Source organism: Sus scrofa, chromosome 4 (genome assembly GCF_054392235.1).
Source record: "Sus scrofa isolate SSC_HxYL_T2T_F1_AM1 chromosome 4, Sscrofa_HxYL_maternal_Yorkshire_Landrace_v2.0, whole genome shotgun sequence".
Lineage (NCBI taxonomy): Eukaryota > Metazoa > Chordata > Mammalia > Artiodactyla > Suidae > Sus > Sus scrofa.
The window spans coordinates 315,943-332,233 of record NC_139386.1 but is presented as its reverse complement, the minus strand read 5'-3'; the positions used below and the strand labels follow the sequence as shown (position 1 = coordinate 332,233).

At 57.7% G+C, this 16,291-nt stretch overlaps 1 protein-coding gene and 1 long non-coding RNA gene across 12 annotated transcripts in view; both read right to left on the bottom strand.

Annotated features, from left to right (window-relative positions):
* ARHGAP39 (Rho GTPase activating protein 39) overlaps positions 1-16,291 on the bottom strand; it is a 78,416-nt gene that overhangs the window by 16,219 nt on the left and 45,906 nt on the right. For 10 of the 11 annotated variants that reach the window (XR_014843203.1, XR_014843202.1, XR_014843200.1 and 7 more), the window contains 3 exons: positions 12,867-13,301; positions 11,449-11,532; positions 1,028-2,384 (listed from right to left, as the gene is read on the bottom strand). Coding sequence is in view for 7 of the 11 variants with exons in the window: in XM_085021393.1 (XP_084877519.1) it covers positions 1,028-2,384; positions 11,449-11,532; positions 12,867-13,301 (1,876 nt within the window). In the remaining 4 variants the exon portion in view is untranslated. Of the gene's footprint in view, positions 1-1,027; positions 2,385-11,382; positions 11,533-12,866; positions 13,302-16,291 lie in introns of all 11 variants that reach the window. The other variant, XM_085021398.1, reaches the window with a different exon arrangement.
* On the bottom strand, positions 5,016-8,326 carry LOC146403625 (uncharacterized). Its single transcript, XR_014843309.1, has 2 exons — positions 6,090-8,326; positions 5,016-5,211 (listed from the first exon to the last, which is right to left on the bottom strand). It is a non-coding gene; the product is annotated as an uncharacterized LOC146403625 (long non-coding RNA).

The following is a 16,291-nucleotide window of genomic DNA, read 5'->3' as shown; positions in this document are numbered from 1 at the left end:
CCGTGCCCCTCTCCCCAGCAAAGATACTGAATGGAGTTGTGGGCCCCGAGGGGGGCCATGGGCTACAGTCCTCCCCTCATCTCTGGAACGGCCTCGGCCCTCGCACAGCCCCTCACTCAGTACTCTTCGGGGGCTCCCACCACCTCTGTCAGGAGGAGGGCTCTTGCCCCACACAGGCTCCGGCCTCCCCAGCCTACGGTCGCGGGCAGCGCCAGGTGCAGGCGTCGCTCAGGCCCTGGAGGTCACATGCAGGGAGCTGCGCACTCATCCTCCGCCGGCACCTCCCCGCATCTGTCCCACTGTCCCCGTGTAAGAAACCCGGCTCCGGGCTCTCCAGTATGGGGGTGCACCAGGGTGGGCATGTCTTCCCCAGATGGCCTGCAGGTGGACTGAGGAGCCCGACCCGGGGAGGCCCTCTGGCCACTGCCAGCTCAGAGCAGATGCCAGGGCAGACCCTCAGCCTCAGCCTCGTGCAGCAGACGGGCGTGGAAGTCCAGGGCCTGGGAGGTGCGAGTCAGGACACAGATCGACACCGAGCCTTGAGCAGCACGCTCCTCGCACGTGACCTGGACGGAAGGTGCCCAGGGTCCCCAGGGCCTTGGACGTCCACACCTGGTGCCGACAGGGCAGACACGCCTGTCGGGGCTTCCGCTTTGGCTCCAGCTACAGCCTGGGGTTCTGGGAGCCACGTGTCAGGTGTCCGGTCTCCCTGCATGTGGGAGCCACACTCCGGATGGGTTCAGAGCCACCCAGGGAGCATGTGAGGCTCTACCTGAACAGCACGTCACCTGAGGGCCTGCGCACAAGTGGGAGGTCGGAAACTCGGGGCTCAACGTGTGGGTGGCTGCCACTGTGGCCTGAAATGAGGACATGGCCTCCAGCCCCCGGTGACTGGGCAGCACTGGCTGGGCCTCGCTAGGAGCTGGGGTGAGCTCCAGTGCTGGTGGAGGACTCGGGGGCATCTTCTCTGTCCTCACGCCCGCCCCACCCACCCCTGCCCAGGGACCTGCCCGCGCTGCGCCCCTACCTGTGAGGGGTGGAGGTAGGGCTCCGGGGAGGCCAGGCTGGTCTGCACAGACACGCTCTTCTCCAGCAGGGCCTGGGGGAAGGTGAGCCTGTCCAAGGCGCCCCTCTGCCAGTGCTTGCTCTCCTGCTGGGCCAGCGCCTCGTCCTCGCTGAAGGCGCGGACCACAGGCCCAGGCATGGGCAGCGGCACAGCCCCGTCGCTCTCGTAGCCTGAGCCATCCTGCTGAGAGTCCCAGCTGCCCCTCTGCTTCATGTGCAAGTGGGCCTGCTGTGCCTCCCAGGCCAGCCGGGCCTGCGCCAGGAAGGGCTCAGCCACGCCCCGGGCCCCGTCCACCTCACCGGCCTTGCCCTCTGTGCGCTTTGTGGGCGCCAGGCTGGGCCCGCACAGGGGCCGCTCCTCAGTCAGGGGTTGCTCACTGAGCAGGTCGCGGTCCCCAGGGCCTTCGGTGGACGAGGTGCTGGGGGCGTGGCACAGAGAAGGGTTCCTGCTCTTCCTCTTGCGTGTGCTGGGGGAGTAGCCCGTCGAGGACATGGTGTCCTGCTGGCTGGACCAGGACATGGCATCGTCCTGGGCCTGGGGCAGTGGTGTGGGCAGCTGGGTATGCCGCAGCTCGGGGCCCTCCATGCTGCTGTAGTCCCCGGAAGTGATGCCCAGACGCTGGTCCCGCAGCAGGCAGGGGCTGGGCTGCAGGGAGAGCGAGCCGCCACCAGGGTTGGGCGTGTACTTGTGCCGCGGGCCTGTGCGCAGCTTGGGGCTGGAGCCGGCCTGCTCCACATACACCAGCTGCCGCACGTACTCCTTGCCCGCGGGGCTGTACTCCAGGCTCAGGTAGCGCTCAGGGCACTTCTGCCTGGTGAGCACCAGCTGCTGGTAGGGCGAGGCCGAGGCCTGCTTGGGTGGCTTGCGGCCAGGAGACCTCTGGGGCGAGCTGGCCTGATAGCCCCCGCCGGCCTCATACTGCACGTCCATGGGGGGCTCGTCGTAGATGGGGGCCTGGTACTCCACAGGAGGCTCCTCGTAGAGGGGGGGCTCGTAGGCGTAGCGCGGGGAGGGGGGCTGCGAGTCACCAGCAGGCTTGCGGGGCTGGGCCAGCAGCGGGGAGCAGCTCCCGAGCTCAGCCCTCTTCAGGAAGGGCGATGGCCTCCGGTCAGAAAAGAAGACAGGGCCGTCCGCCTCGGGGGTGAAGGTCTGCAGGCTGGGTGAGTGCTGCCCCCCAGAGGGCCTGCGGGGGCGACCACCGGGCTGGCTGTCCAGGGGGTAGCCGTTGCCCTGGGGGGAGAGGAAGCTGGGCTCCCTGTCGGCAACTTTGATGAGCATGCGCTCCTTGGTGCCCGAGTTCCAGCGGAGGGAGGAGGTCCTGGGGGGAGGGACAGGTTACCTAGGCGGTGGGTGACCCAGGAGGTCTGGAGGGGGGGGCGGTTTCCTGGGGGAGGCCCTGGGCGGAGGCGGGGGGTGGGGAACAGGTTACCCAAGGGAGGTGGAAATCTGGCCCCTCTGCCAGGCTGGCCCCATGACCCACCTGCCTGGACCTCATGGGTGTCTGAAGTCAGGGCCCAGAAGGCCTGGTCATTTCTCACTGTCCCCTGGCTCAGGGCAGGTTGTGGGGGTCTGGTACTTGCCAGGGGGTTGCTGTGATGAGCTCTGTACCTTACCTTAATTTTTTTTTTTTTTTCTTTTTTGGCAGCCCCGTAGCATATGGAGTTCCCAGGCCAGGGGTCCTATCTGAACTGCATTTGTGACCTACATCACAGCTGTGGAAACGCTAGGTACTTCAACCCACTGTGCTGGGTCAGGGATCGAACCAACGTCCTGGTGCTGCAGACGCCGAGGATCCCACTGCGCCACAGTGGAACTCCCAGCCGTGCAGCTTTCACTGCTGAGGCCTTGACCCCTGGTCTGTGCGGCTGAACTAGCTGCCCTCTGGCCCCGGGGCCTCCCCCAAACCTGCGGCCGCCATCCGTGGTGACTCCCTGCAAGGGCCTGAGTGTGCCTCTGAGCTGGGTCCAGCCAGAACCAGGCAGAGAACTACTCTTGTACAGACTCCTAGAGGCTTCACTGCTGGGCTCAACACTTGCGCTGCTCCCACCAGGAGGAGCAACCTCGCCCCTTGCGCAGCAGTCTCTCGGGCCCTGGTCTGCACACACAGAGGCTCCTGTGACTCCGGCCACCATCAGCGCTCTTTACCTGGACAGAGTTGATAAAACTGCCCTCTGCCGCCTGCCCCCGTGCCTGGAAAAGCCTGCATCAGGCTAAGGAACCCACAGCCACAAGGAGTTGTAGGGCCCAAATCCTGGCCTCTCCACCCTGTGCAGTGTGGGGTGGGGGCACACAGGCCGTTCGGCATCTTCTAGGCCTAACGGGTAAGGACATGGGTGACACTGCCCGCGGGGATACACGCGCTTGACCACACACGCATCCCACAGTTGTTCCTGCCACGACAGGCTGGTCCAGGAGTCCAGGAGAGACGAGCACAGCTCGCCTCTGCCACCCACGCTCCCCTCCAGAGACCTTGGCTGCTTGGAGGGCTTTCTTTTCATATTTGGTTTTCAGAACATAAGCTTTGGTGTCTGGGATTTATAGCACTTCAACCTGCGGCCAGACGTCTTTGATGGTTTTTGGAATCGGTATCTTTCAAATACTATTTTGATCCTATTTCCTCTCTCTTCTTTTCTGGGAATCAATTACACTCTTCTTCACTGTGTGCCAGACGGCTTCAGGCACTCCTCTGTATTCCCATCCCACACAGCAGACGCTTTTCTCCGCTCTACCTTCCAAGCTACTAATTTTCTATTCTCAGCCATTTTTAAACTGCCCTTACACCCATCTATGGAGTTCTCAGTTTTTGTCACTATATCTTCAGTTCAAGAATATCTATGTAATTCTTTCAGAGCACTTTTAGGTTTACAGCAAAACTGAGCAGACAGCACCCAGATTCCCCGAGTCCCCCCCGCCCTACGCACGCACGGCACCCTCACTGAGCAGCATCTCGGAGAGGTGGTGATTGGGTGCAACGGACAGACCTACGCTGACACATTATGATTATTGTTATTATTATTATCATTATTAATCTTTTTAGGGCTGCACTGTGGCATATGAAAGTTCCCAGGCTAGACCTCCAATCGGAGCTGTGGCTGCTGGCCTACGCCACAGCCACAGCCACAGCCACAGCCACACCAGAGTCGAGCCTCGTCTGCGACCTATGCTGCAGCTCAGAGCAATGCGGGATCCTTAGCCAGCGGAGCGAGGCCAGGGATAAACTGGCATCCTCATGGATAACAGTCAGGTTTGTTACTGCTGAGCCACGACAGGAACTCCAAAGAGTTTAATTTTAATGAGGCCCAATTTACCAATCACTTCCTTCATGAACTGTGTCTCTGGCGTTCTACCCAAGACGTCCTTGCCAATCCCAGGTCGCCTGCGTCTTCTCCTGTCACCGTCTAGAGGTCAGCTCTGTGTCTTACATCGACAACAGTGGTGTTTCTTGAGTTAATTCCTATGAAAGGTGTGAGGTCCGTGTCCAGACCCATTTTCTTGCACGTGGACGTCCAGCCGTCCAGCACCGTCTGTGGAAATGACCGTCTTCGCTCCACTGCCCCTGTGGGAGTTCCGGTGGCTGGAGAGGGTCTACCGGTCGTCTCTCCAGACTGTTCCATCACTGTGTTGATTCTTCCCCCAACACCACACTGTCCTGATGACAGTCCGTCTCGAAGTTGGGTAGCTTTATCCTCCAGTTTTGTTCTCCTTGAATATCTTGCTGGCTGTTTTGGGTTTTTGGCCTCTCCACACAAATTTTAGAAACACTTTGTCAATACCCACAAAATAACTTGCTGGGATTTTGACTGAGATTTCATTGAATCCAATGATGAAGTTGGGAAGAACTGGAATCTTCCTCCATTTATTTAGTTTTTCTGATATCACTTATCAGAATTTCATAGTTTTTCTCATACATTTTGCACATATTTTATTAGGTTTATACCTAAGTATGTCATTTCAGGGGTTACTAATGTAAATGATTTTTTTTTTTTTTTTTTTTTTTTGGTCTTTTGTTGTTGTTGTTGTTGTTGCTATTTCTTGGGCCGCTCCCGCGGCATATGGAGGTTCCCAGGCTAGGGGTTGAATCGGAGCTGGAGCCACCGGCCTACGCTAGAGCCACAGCAACGCGGGATCCGAGCCGCGTCTGCAACCTACACCACAGCTCACAGCAACGCCGGACCGTTAACCCACTGAGCAAGGGCAGGGACCGAACCCGCAACCTCATGGTTCCTAGTCGGATACGTTAACCACTGCGCCACGACGGGAACTCCTTGTTTTTAATTTCAAATTTCACTTGTTCATTGCTACTATGTAGGCAAGCAATTGACTTTTATATATTTAGCTTATATCCTGCAGTCTTAGTATAATCACTTAGTTCTTGAAGTCTGTCAATTTCTAAAGAATTCTACATGTCATCTGCACACAGAGAGTTTTATTTTTTCCTTCCCAGTCTGTATACCTTTTATTTCTTTTTCTTGTGTTACAACATGATGTTGAAAAGCAAAGATCAGAAGGCAAACCCCTACCTTGCTCCTGGTCTTAGTAGGAAAGCTTTGAGCTCCTCACTGCAGTAGATAGTAGCTGTAAATTTTTTTTTTTTTTTTTTTTTTTTTTTTTTGCTTTTTAGGTCCACACCCACGGTATATGAAGGTTCTCCGGCTAGGGGTTGAATCAAAGCTGTAGCTGCCGGTCTACACCGAGCCACATCTGCAACCTACGCCACAGCTCACGGCGATGCCAGATCCTTAACCCACTGACCAAGGCCCGGGATTGAACTTGCAACCTCATGATTACTAGTTGGATTTGTTTCTGCTGCACCACGACGGGAACTCCACTGTAAATTTTTTGTAGGTATTCTTTTTTTTTTTTTTTTTGTCTTTTGTCTTTTTTGTTGTTGTTGTTATTGTTGCTATTTCTTGGGCCGCTCCCGCGGCATATGGAGGTTCCCAGGCTAGGGGTTGAATCGCAGCTGTAGCCACAGGCCTACGCCAGAGCCACAGCAACGCGGGATCCGAGCCACGTCTGCAACCTACACCACAGCTCACGGCAACGCCGGATCGTTAACCCACTGAGCAAGGGCAGGGATCGAACCCGCAACCTCATGGTTCCTAGTCGGATTCGTTAACCACTGCGCCACGACGGGAACTCCCTGTAGGTATTCTTTATCAAGTTGAGGAAGTTCCTCTTTAGTCCTCGTTTACTGAGAGGTTTTGTGTGTGTGTGGTTTCGTTGGTCTGTTTTTTAATCACAAATGGGTGTTGGATTTTGCCAAGCGCTTCTTCTGCAGCTGTTGATACGATCATGGATTGTTCTTTGGCTGGCTGATGTAACGGATTAAAGTGATTCTCAAATGCTGCACCAGCTGACACACCTGGGATAAATCCTGCTTCGTCATGGTGTATGATTATTTCCGTCCGTTGTTGATTTGATTTGCTAATGTTTGGGGGGGCTTTCAACCTGTTCATGGGAGAGTCTGCGTTCCTTGCAGGTGCTTTTCTGGTTTTGCTGTCAGGTAATTCCAGCCTCACAGAATGAGTCGGACGTTTTCTCTTGACTTCTGTCCTCTGAGAGAGATTGCAAAGATAACTCGTCCGTAAATGTTTGGTGGAACGCACCACTGAACCCGCCGGGGACTGGTCTGTCTGTTGTGAAAGATGAAGACCATGGCGACAGTGTGGCCTCACCTGAAGCACGTGAAAGTTCCTGGGCCAGGGACCGAACCTGCGCCACAGCAATAACCCTGCCCCCTGCAGTGACAATGCTGGATACTGAACCCACTGTGCCACAAGGGAACTCAGGTGAAATAAGCCAATTTCTTGAAAGGCAAAATCTGCCAAAAGTCCCATAAGAAGGAATAGACAATCCAAAAAAGTCTATATCTATTAAAGAAGTTGAATCAATAATTTTACAATTATCAAATTTGTAAAATTATCAATAATTTTACAATTATCAAATTTGTATCCACAGAACTACATATTTTCTTTTAAATGTCCAAGGAATCCGTAGTGATATTTCCTCTTTCATTTTTTTTTTTTTTTTTTGGTCTTTTTTTGTGATTTTTTTTGGGCCACTCCCACGGCATATAGAGGTTCCCAGGCTAGGGGTCGAAGCGGAGCTGTAGCCACTGGCCTTCGCCAGAGCCACAGCAACTCGGGATCAGAGCCGAGTCTGCACCCACACCACAGCTCGCGGCAATGCCGGATCCTTAACCCACAGAGCAAGGCCAGGGATCGAACCTGCAACCTCATGGTTCCTAGTTGGATTCGTTAACCACTGCGCCACGACGGGAACTCCTCCTCTTTCATTTTTGATATTGGTAATTTGTGCCTTTTCTTTTTTTCTTAGACTACCTAGATTCTTATTAGTTTTATTCATCGTTTCAAAGAAACAGCCTTTTATTTCACAGATTTTCTTGTATTGATTTCCATTTTCAACTGCATTGATTTCTGCTAATTCTTATATGCATCTTTTCTTTTGCTTACTTTGGACTTAACTTGCCTGTCTTTTCCTAGTTTCCAAGAATGGAAACTCAGGACGACCAATTTTACATCTTTCTTCTTTTCTAATACGTACATTCACTGATGCAAATTTCCCTCTAGGGACTGCATTTACAGCAGGCCACAAATCGACATGGTGTGTTTTTGCTTTTATTTACTTCAAAATATTTTAAATTTTGAGTTTGTTTTCTTGGTCTTCTTAGGGCCGCACCTGCGGCATATGGAGGTTCCCAGGCTAGGGCTCTAACGGGAGCTGTAGACGCCGGCCTACACCACAGTCGCACCAACGCGGGATCCCAGCCGCATCTGTGACCCACATCACAGCTCACGGCAACGCCAGATCCTTAACCCACTGAGCAAGGCCAGGGATGGAACCTGCATCCTCATGGATCCTATTTGGGTTCGTTAACTGCTGAGCCACGTTGGGAATTCCCCAGAAGTTTGTTTTTTAACCTACAAGCATTTGGAGGTTTTCCAGCTATCTTTCTGTTACTGATTTCTAGTTTAATTCCACTGCGGTCTGAGAGCAGATGTTGTATTATTTCTTTTAAATTTGTTAAGCTGTGTTTTTATGGCCTAGAATGTGATCTTAGTGAAATTATTTGATTTTGTAAAAATTGCCACTTAATATCTTATATAGACAGATCATATTTATAAAAGTCAGTGTCTGGTAACTCCAGAATACAGCTCTCCCGTGGGTCTGTTCTGTTGTCTGTTTTTAACCAGCTCTGGCAATTTTAGACCGAAAGTCTGGTGATGCAACTGAATCACAACTGCAGATACCATCTGAAGCTCTGCGTTTCCTTCTGTCCCTGGCAGGCAGGAGGCTGAGGCTGCTCACCTGGATCACATCCGCGACCCAGCTGACTGGAAGCAGGGCCTGTGTTCCGAGTACTGGCCACCTCACGGCTCCCCATTCCTTTTCGTAACCCTGCAGTCCAGGCCGAAACACGCGACGCTACCGAGGTCCCCTCCGTGGCTTCTGAGTGCTGACGTCCGGTCCCCTAGCCCGGAGGCAGAGTCACCCGTGCAGAGCTGCACTAACTGCCACGCCTCGGCCCCTCGACGCCTGCGTGACAACTTGGTCTGTCTTGTTCTTGTTGTCTCAGTGAAGTCACTCCACCAGCACAGAAGCAGAGAGCCCAAGCTTCTTGAGAAACCAGCCGTGTAGCCCGGTCCCTCTGCCACTGTCTTCTGACTGAGACTGGGCCTCTCTGGGTGAGGCCATGAATCCTAATTAGTGGGGGTGAGGCAGGATTAGAGACCCCGGGTCAGCGGCGGTAGGTCAGGGCGAGACGGAGAGGCCCTGAGGTGGCTGGAGGTAGCCGGCTCCAACTCGGCAGGACCAGACCCTGCTGGCTGAGGACAACCACCCCGAGGAGAAGTCGGACCGCAGCAGGGCTCCTGGTTGTCGGAGGCCGCTCCTGGGGGGATCCTCCTGCGGGCATGGCAGACAGACCCTGAGGACCAGCTTTGGAGCTGAATTCCGCCCACGGCCCCCTGGCCGTGGGCCTGGGGAGCGCCTCCCATCTCTGTCCCAGAGTCCCTATCAGTCCTTCCGAGGGCGAAACACGACGGGTGTAGCAAAGTCCTCGGCTCAGAACCGGCACACTCGGCAAGTGGGAACCACTATTCCGCACGACTTTCCACCACTCAGCAGACACGGCCCAGGACCAAGGACCACCCTCCACGGGGCTGCGCTGGAAAGAACACGCCCGCCTGGTGAGGGCTACGGGACTGCGGTCCAGGAGGCCCCTTGCCGGCTGGTGAGTCATGGGCAGACAGAGCTGCGCGGTGGGCTGAGGCTGGTGGAGCGTGTCCGGCAGAGTCAAGAGCTCACATCTACTCCAGGGCCTGAAAGTGCTTCCACTGCGTCAGGGCAGAGGTGAGACTGTCCAGGTAGAAGGCGCCAGGCAGACGGCACCCCTGGGCTGAGGGTGGGCCAGGGCTGCAGCTCACCCACTGGGTAGCATCTCTGCAGGACCTCTTGTTTGATCCTTAAGACCGGACTAGAGTCCTGGGCTCCTCATCTTATGCAGAAATGATCTCCCGGCGGCCCAGAGATGGCCCTTGGTCCTGGAGAGACGCTGGGCAGCCAAGCGGCCCAGCTTGATGGCTGCCTAACGAGTCTTCTGGTCTGACGAGGCAAACTCAGCGCACCCTCTCGGCCTCATCCGCCCACTCCTGGTTCAGGCCGCTTCCCCGTTCCGCCCACAGGCCGGGCCTTCTGCAAGCCAGGGCTCTGCATTCCCGTCTGGCCCCCCGCCCTGCACTTCTTTCAGGAGCCCTCCACGCACACTCGCATCCAGCTTCCAGGCCCTGTTGTCTGTTTCTAGTCCAGAGTCTACCCCCAGCCCGTCCAACCCCAGACTGCCTGCTCTTTATGGCTCCCCAAACCTAGGAAGCTTGTCCTTCTCTCGTGCCCCCTAAACCCCTGTCACCCCTGCTAGGGTGGAGGAAACAAGGCAGAGAGACACCCCCTGCCCCATGCCCCTGCTGAGAGGACGCTGCTGGGAGGCAGGCACAGAACCCAGCAGTGGGCTGGGCAGGGCAGGGGTGGGGCGAGCGAGGGCGGGCAGCAGGCGGTGCAGCACAGGGTAGGCAGGAGGTGGTGTAGGGGGCGGAGCATGGGCGGGGCAGAGAGCTGAGCTCGGCTGGGCATTCCACCCAGGAAGCGTGGAGATGCCGCACAAAACCAAAGCCGGAGAAGGTCCTGCTCTGCCACCACCTCCTCAGGGAAGCCCTGCTCTGGGTGTGGCCGCCCCGACCAGTGAGAGGCAAGCCTCTGCCACGGACGCGTGGGCACAGCTCACCAGCAACAAGAAGAAACCAAGAGAACGTGGAGCCATGCAGCCCTCCGACCCTCAGGCCCACTGACTGCGCCTCGACACCCGGCTCACGGCCGGCTCCCCCACAGCTTGGTGGGGGGCACAGGCCTTGCTTCCTCCTTGCAGACCCTGTCTGTCCATAAACAGCCTTCCTGTCCTCCCCACTCTATCTGGGTGAGGGCGTTTCTCTCACATCCAGCCCTGGTGGCACCGTGGATGGCAGGGCCAGGGCAGCGTTGGGTCACCCAAGACCAGGAGGCACGTGCATCCCATGGGCAGCAATGTGCCGCCTGCAAGAGCATGTCGCAGTGCTCTCAAGGTGCCACATCTGGGGACCTGCCCTGACCTGGAGCTGCTGTGAGGGCGGGCCCAGCCAGCCGCCCACACCTCTCCCAGCAAGAACACAGAAGCACGTGAGGCCAGGAACGACGCCGCGGTCTCGTGGCCACACCACGGAACCCGGCGGCTCAGGCTCCCTCCACATCGCCAAGTCCGCATCGCCAAGTCGCTCCTCCCTTCCAAGCTCCATCTTCAAACTGAGCAAACTGCCAAAGGTCCCTCACATCTGCAGATCCCGCCCCAACACACAGGGGCAGGTGGTACTGTTGTTGGTCTGTTCCGGGGGCACCCTGCCAGGCCCACCCTGCCAGGCTCCCATCAGCTGCAGGAGGTGGTGCCTGCTCCAGCCTGGGAATGTGAGCTGACCAAGGGACAGACCCTGCCCAGCTTGAAGGCTGCTGTGCCCGAGGTCCTGAGGGTGGGCTCCAGAAGCCCCAACATGCTGCAAGGCCAAGCCAGGGCCGAGGAGCCAGCCCACTCCCTTCCCTGCGGCTGCCACCATTCTCCCCGATACCGCGCGGGAAGCCCCCCAGTGCAGGCTCCAGAGCTCCCAGGGAGCCCACACGCTGAGGAACCCCACGACAAGGTTCTTCCAGGAGTAGTCCCTGCTGTGCAAGTCTGGGGCCACTGGTCTGAGCCAGACTCTCCTCCAGCTCACCTGAGAGCTGCAAGAACACCCCCCTGCGGTCAGGAGACGGGCCCAGGCCCGAGGCAGGGGCTCTACCTGCAGTGGAGGAGGTGGCCGTCCGCACTGTAGTCCCGGTAAACCTCGTAGTCCTTCTCAGGGAGCACGCCCGCTGCCGAGGGACTGAAACGCAAGCAGACGGAAAGGAGACCTGGACACTGGCGCGACCATTTAAACCCGCTGTGACCGAGGCCACGTGCCTTTGGGTCACTTCTCAGCGTGCGGATGCCGCCCACAAACCCGCCCCCTCCACCTCCTCCCGCAGTGCCCAGCGCAGGGCCCTGGTGGAGGGGACCGGAGGCCACTGTCTCCACAGGGACAGCCCCATGGGGGCCCTGTGAGAAGAGGGGGCAGGTAAGGACACCAGCTGCCCATCCTGGATTTTAGGGTCCAGCGTGGCTGTGGCTGTGCGGAGGCCGGCAGCTGCAGCTCCGACCCGACCCCTAGCCCGGGAACCTCCATGTGCCATTAAAAAGGAAAAAACACGTCATTAGTTGTCAACCAGAAAAACTAAAATAATCAGCTAAAACTATGAGAAATATTAAGAGGCCAACAACTGTTCACTTCTCTAGTGTCAGCAGCAGCAGCAGCAACAGAAATAACTTTCCCAGGCACGGGGATCAGAGCGAGGAAAACCATCAGTTTTACTGAGGCACATGACGCAAACTGTGTGACAGGGAAACACATGCCTTTGGGTGGGGAGAGGCAATAATTATAAAGACATAACTTCTCTCTAAATTGCTTAATAAATTTCATGTAATTCTAAGAACATGTCCAATCGGAAGGGCTGAATGTAGAACTGAGGGTGTTTATTTTATTTTATTTTTATTTTTTGTCTTTTTTAGGGCCACACCTGCAGCATAAGGAAGTTCCCAGGCTAGGGGTGAAATCGGAGCTGCAGTCACCGGCTGTGCCACAGCCACAGCCACAGCCACACTGGACTTGGACCTTTGCTTGTAGTGGCTGGAACAGTGTGTGCCAGGCACAGACAGTGGGGCATGGGCCCTCAGGATGCAGCCTCGGGGAACAAGTCCTCGGGGTACCGGCTCCAGGACACGGGGCACCCAGGGTACAAGCCAGGTACACGCAGGCAGGGCCTGGGCTGCAGTCGGCTTTGCCACCAAAAGCAGGAAGTGGGCACAGGAGAGCCGGGATGGACATCCGGATGTGTGGCAGGCCAGCAGGAAGTGGTGGCCACTGGATGCAGCAGGCACATCCTGGGCTCTGAGGGCAGGCCACTCTGCCCGGGGAAGACACTGGCCTCTAGCGCAGGTCCTTCGCAGGGCTGCCTCTGGGGTGCCGATCCCCCCTGGCACTTCCCACAGCACACAGGGCCAAGCACGTTCACATGCAGCCAGAAACCCCACAAGCCTACCAGTGCGTGGGGCCACGACAGCAGAGCAGCCCCCAGTGGCCAGGCCGGAGCCCTTCCCTCCGCCCCCAGGGCCCAGCCTCACCTGCTGCTCTCCTCCTTCACAGCCCCCAGCGCAGCCTGCCGGCCGGCCCTGCCCAAGGGCTCCTGCGCCCTGTCGCCAGCCTCCAGCTCGGGCTCCAGAGAGGAGCTGGTGCTGCCGTCGCGGCTGACGCTGCTGCCCCTCCCCGGGCTGTTCTCGGCCGAGGCTCGGGGGGACTCGGTGTTCTGCTTCAGGGTCTGCAGCTTGGCCAGGGGGATGATGTCGCAGTCCTGCGGCCGGTGCCACACGGTGCGCTGGGTGGTGGCGTTGTAGTAGTAGAAGCGGGACGTGTTGGGGTCGAAGAGCTCCCACCACTGGTTCTCGCTGGTGCGCTTGATGCGCACACCGGCCGGCGGGTCCCACACGCACTCGCCCGTGACCAGGTTGGCGTACATGCGCTCGCGCGTGCGCGGCTCAATGATCTCCACCCACTCCAGCCTGCGGGGACGGCAAGCGCAGCGCTCCAGCTGGCGCCCCATCGCCCTGAGCCCACCCGGGGCCCCACCCCAGGGCCACCTGCCCGGCAGGCCACCGCCCTGCGGCCCCGGCTGGCGACAGGCTCATTCAGCACCAGGTTCCCTCCCACAGCCGCCAGCCCCGAAAGCAAGAAATCTCGTCGTGTCCAAAATAAAACCGGCCAAACCTCAGTTGGACCCACACCTGGTTTTCTAAATGCTTGCTAAGGCGCAGCCCCTCGAGAGGCTGGTGGCTTGCGCCTGGCCCCTCTCTGCTGGTCCCACAGTAGGGGGGCCCTGGGGTTCGGCTCCCTATCCTCAGAGGGCCTGCACCTCGGGCACTGCCCACACTCCTCCCAGCCAGCCTCCAGGTCCTGCCAGGGCACTCTGGCTGCTCTTAGCTGCGGTCACTGCAGGCCACCACCACGCATCCTTCTGCTGCAGGAGGTTGCCACCATCGCCACACTGCCCTGGTCAGAACGGGCTTCGGTCCCAGCAAAGCCGGCTCCTTCCAGAAGCCCTGCCAAGGGCCCCCCACCCCAGGGCAGGACTTCCATTAAGGTAAGGCTTTTTGTCTTTGTCGTTTTAGGGCTGCACCCATGGCACATGGAGGTTCCCAGGCTAGACAGAGCTGTAGCTGCTGGCCCACGCCAGAGCCGCCAGAGCCACAGCAACGCGGGATCAGAGCCGTGTCTGCAACCTACACACCTACACCACAGCTCACGGCAACGCTGAATGCTTAACCCACTGACGGAGGCCAGGGATCGAACCCGCATCCTCATGGATGCCAGTAGGGAACTCCTAGGTAAGGCTTTTTTAAAGAAAGATTATTTGGAAAACAGTCCACGAAAGCTATTCGGAACAAGGCAATTTTCACGCTGATGTGTTTGATATCGAGGTGTGTTCCAGCTGACAACTGGCCTGTTTTTATTCTGCTTCCACACAAGACTGAGCGCCACAGACTGCCCTGCAGCGCATGTGCCGTGTCCGTGCTCCCCGACTCTGTGCTGGCCTGGTCCTCACCCGAACTGGGACGGTCAGGAGTCTCCAGGACGAGGAGCATCAACTGCGGGGCTCTGAGAGGTGGGAGGCACCCTGCTCCCCGCCCCACGCTGCAGAGCCCTGGTTGCCCGGGAGGAGCAGAAGGGGCCTCGGCAGAGGGCTGAGCGGGCAGTGCTGACAACCTTCTCTGAGGACCTTGTCCCTGTCCTTGGAGAGGGGACGTGTTCAGGAGGGAGAAGGCACATCCCACAAGGCAATGAGCCCCATCACTCAGCGCGTGTGCACACGCCTAAACATACAGCGCATGCACACGCACGCACACAGGAATGCACATCCATGCCCACACACAACACGACCACTCAATATACATACGTCTCACCCGGCCACACAACACACACATACACCACATATACATACAACACACATGCACACATGCACGCACAATCCAGTCACACATACACACACACGCATGCATGCACACAAACACAATACCTACACATGCACCATATGCGTACCATTCACTATACACACATGCACACACACACACCCATGTGGACAGGTACACAAACGCACATGCATACACGCATACAATACACACATACACACACACTCCTGGCCCTGCCCCTCAGCAGCCCTGCAGGCTCTGGGGCCTCCTTCTGGAAGCTATGAGGACTGCAGGGCCGGCTGAGCCAAGTCAGGCCAGGCCTAGCGGGCAGAGGTGCCGCGGAGAGGGCAGGAGACAGGGGAGGAGGGGCAAAGCGGAAGTGCCCTGGGGCTCCTGGGCTGAAGACGGGGCCAGCCTGTGGGCCTGACAGATGTCTGCACAGCCTCCACTGAGGCACAGGGAGGTGCTCCCTGTACCATGAGCGCAGGTGCCCTGCGGCCGCAGGACCAGGCCTGGAGCTGCGGGTCTTGCTCCTGTCACACAACCCATCACCCTCAGCTGACCGGTGCAGAAAAGGCCAGAGGCTTCGGGAAGGCCAGCGACCTGGGGGTCCAGAGGCACCTGGGGTCCCCACCTCACTCCTCCCCAGTCACCTGCGCTCCACTCCGGCATGGGGGCTGGGCTCGAGCAGAACGAGGGCAGACACTGCCCAAGGAACGGCTGTTCCATGATTAGCTCAGAAGCACTGGGCCCCACAGACACAGCTCCAGGGAAGCAATACCGGGCAGCATTTTTGCTTAAAATTCAAAAGAATTTAATGGCTATAATTCTCTCTGAATAAAGAACATCTGGAGTCCCTGTCGCGGCTCAGCAGTAACAAACCCGACTAGCATCCATGAGGACACGGGTTCCATCCCTGGCCTCGCTCCGTGGGTGAAGGATCCGGTGTTGCTGTGAGCTGTGGTGTAGGTTGCAGACACAGCTCGGATCTGGCATTGCTGCGGCTGTGGTGAAGGCCGGCGGCTACAGCTCCAATTCGACCCCTAGCCTGGGAACCGCCATATGCCTGCGGATGTGGCCCTAAAAAACAAAACAAAACAAAAAGAACACCATCTGTTCCCTTTTTGGGATCCCACCTTTTCAGAAGAATGTTCTGGGCATCCCCTACAGGACTCCCTGGGGACGCCAAGCCTGTAGAGAGCCGGGAGCAAGGCAGGGACTGCGCAGACCCCGTGCGGACGGGAGAAGATGCCTCATCCTGGTGACGGTGTGTCCACACCCAGCACCAGGTCAGCGGGGCTGCACAGAGCAAGGCTGCCCTGCACTGTGATCAGGCGCGTGGCCACGGAACGGTGCTGAAACTGCCCCAGGGGCCTTGCTGCCAGTAGGCGTGTCGGGACCTGTGGGTGACGAACTGGCCATGGGGTGCCCACCCCACTGGAGCCAAGCTTGAGCAAGATTCACTGGGCCACAGCGTCAAACACGAAGTAGGAAGGAAAGAACGACCCATGTGGGGAAGAGGTAGGACTCACTATGATGAGTTTCCTGGGCGTGACGCAGGTGTCGGCGTGGCACCAGAGCCCTGT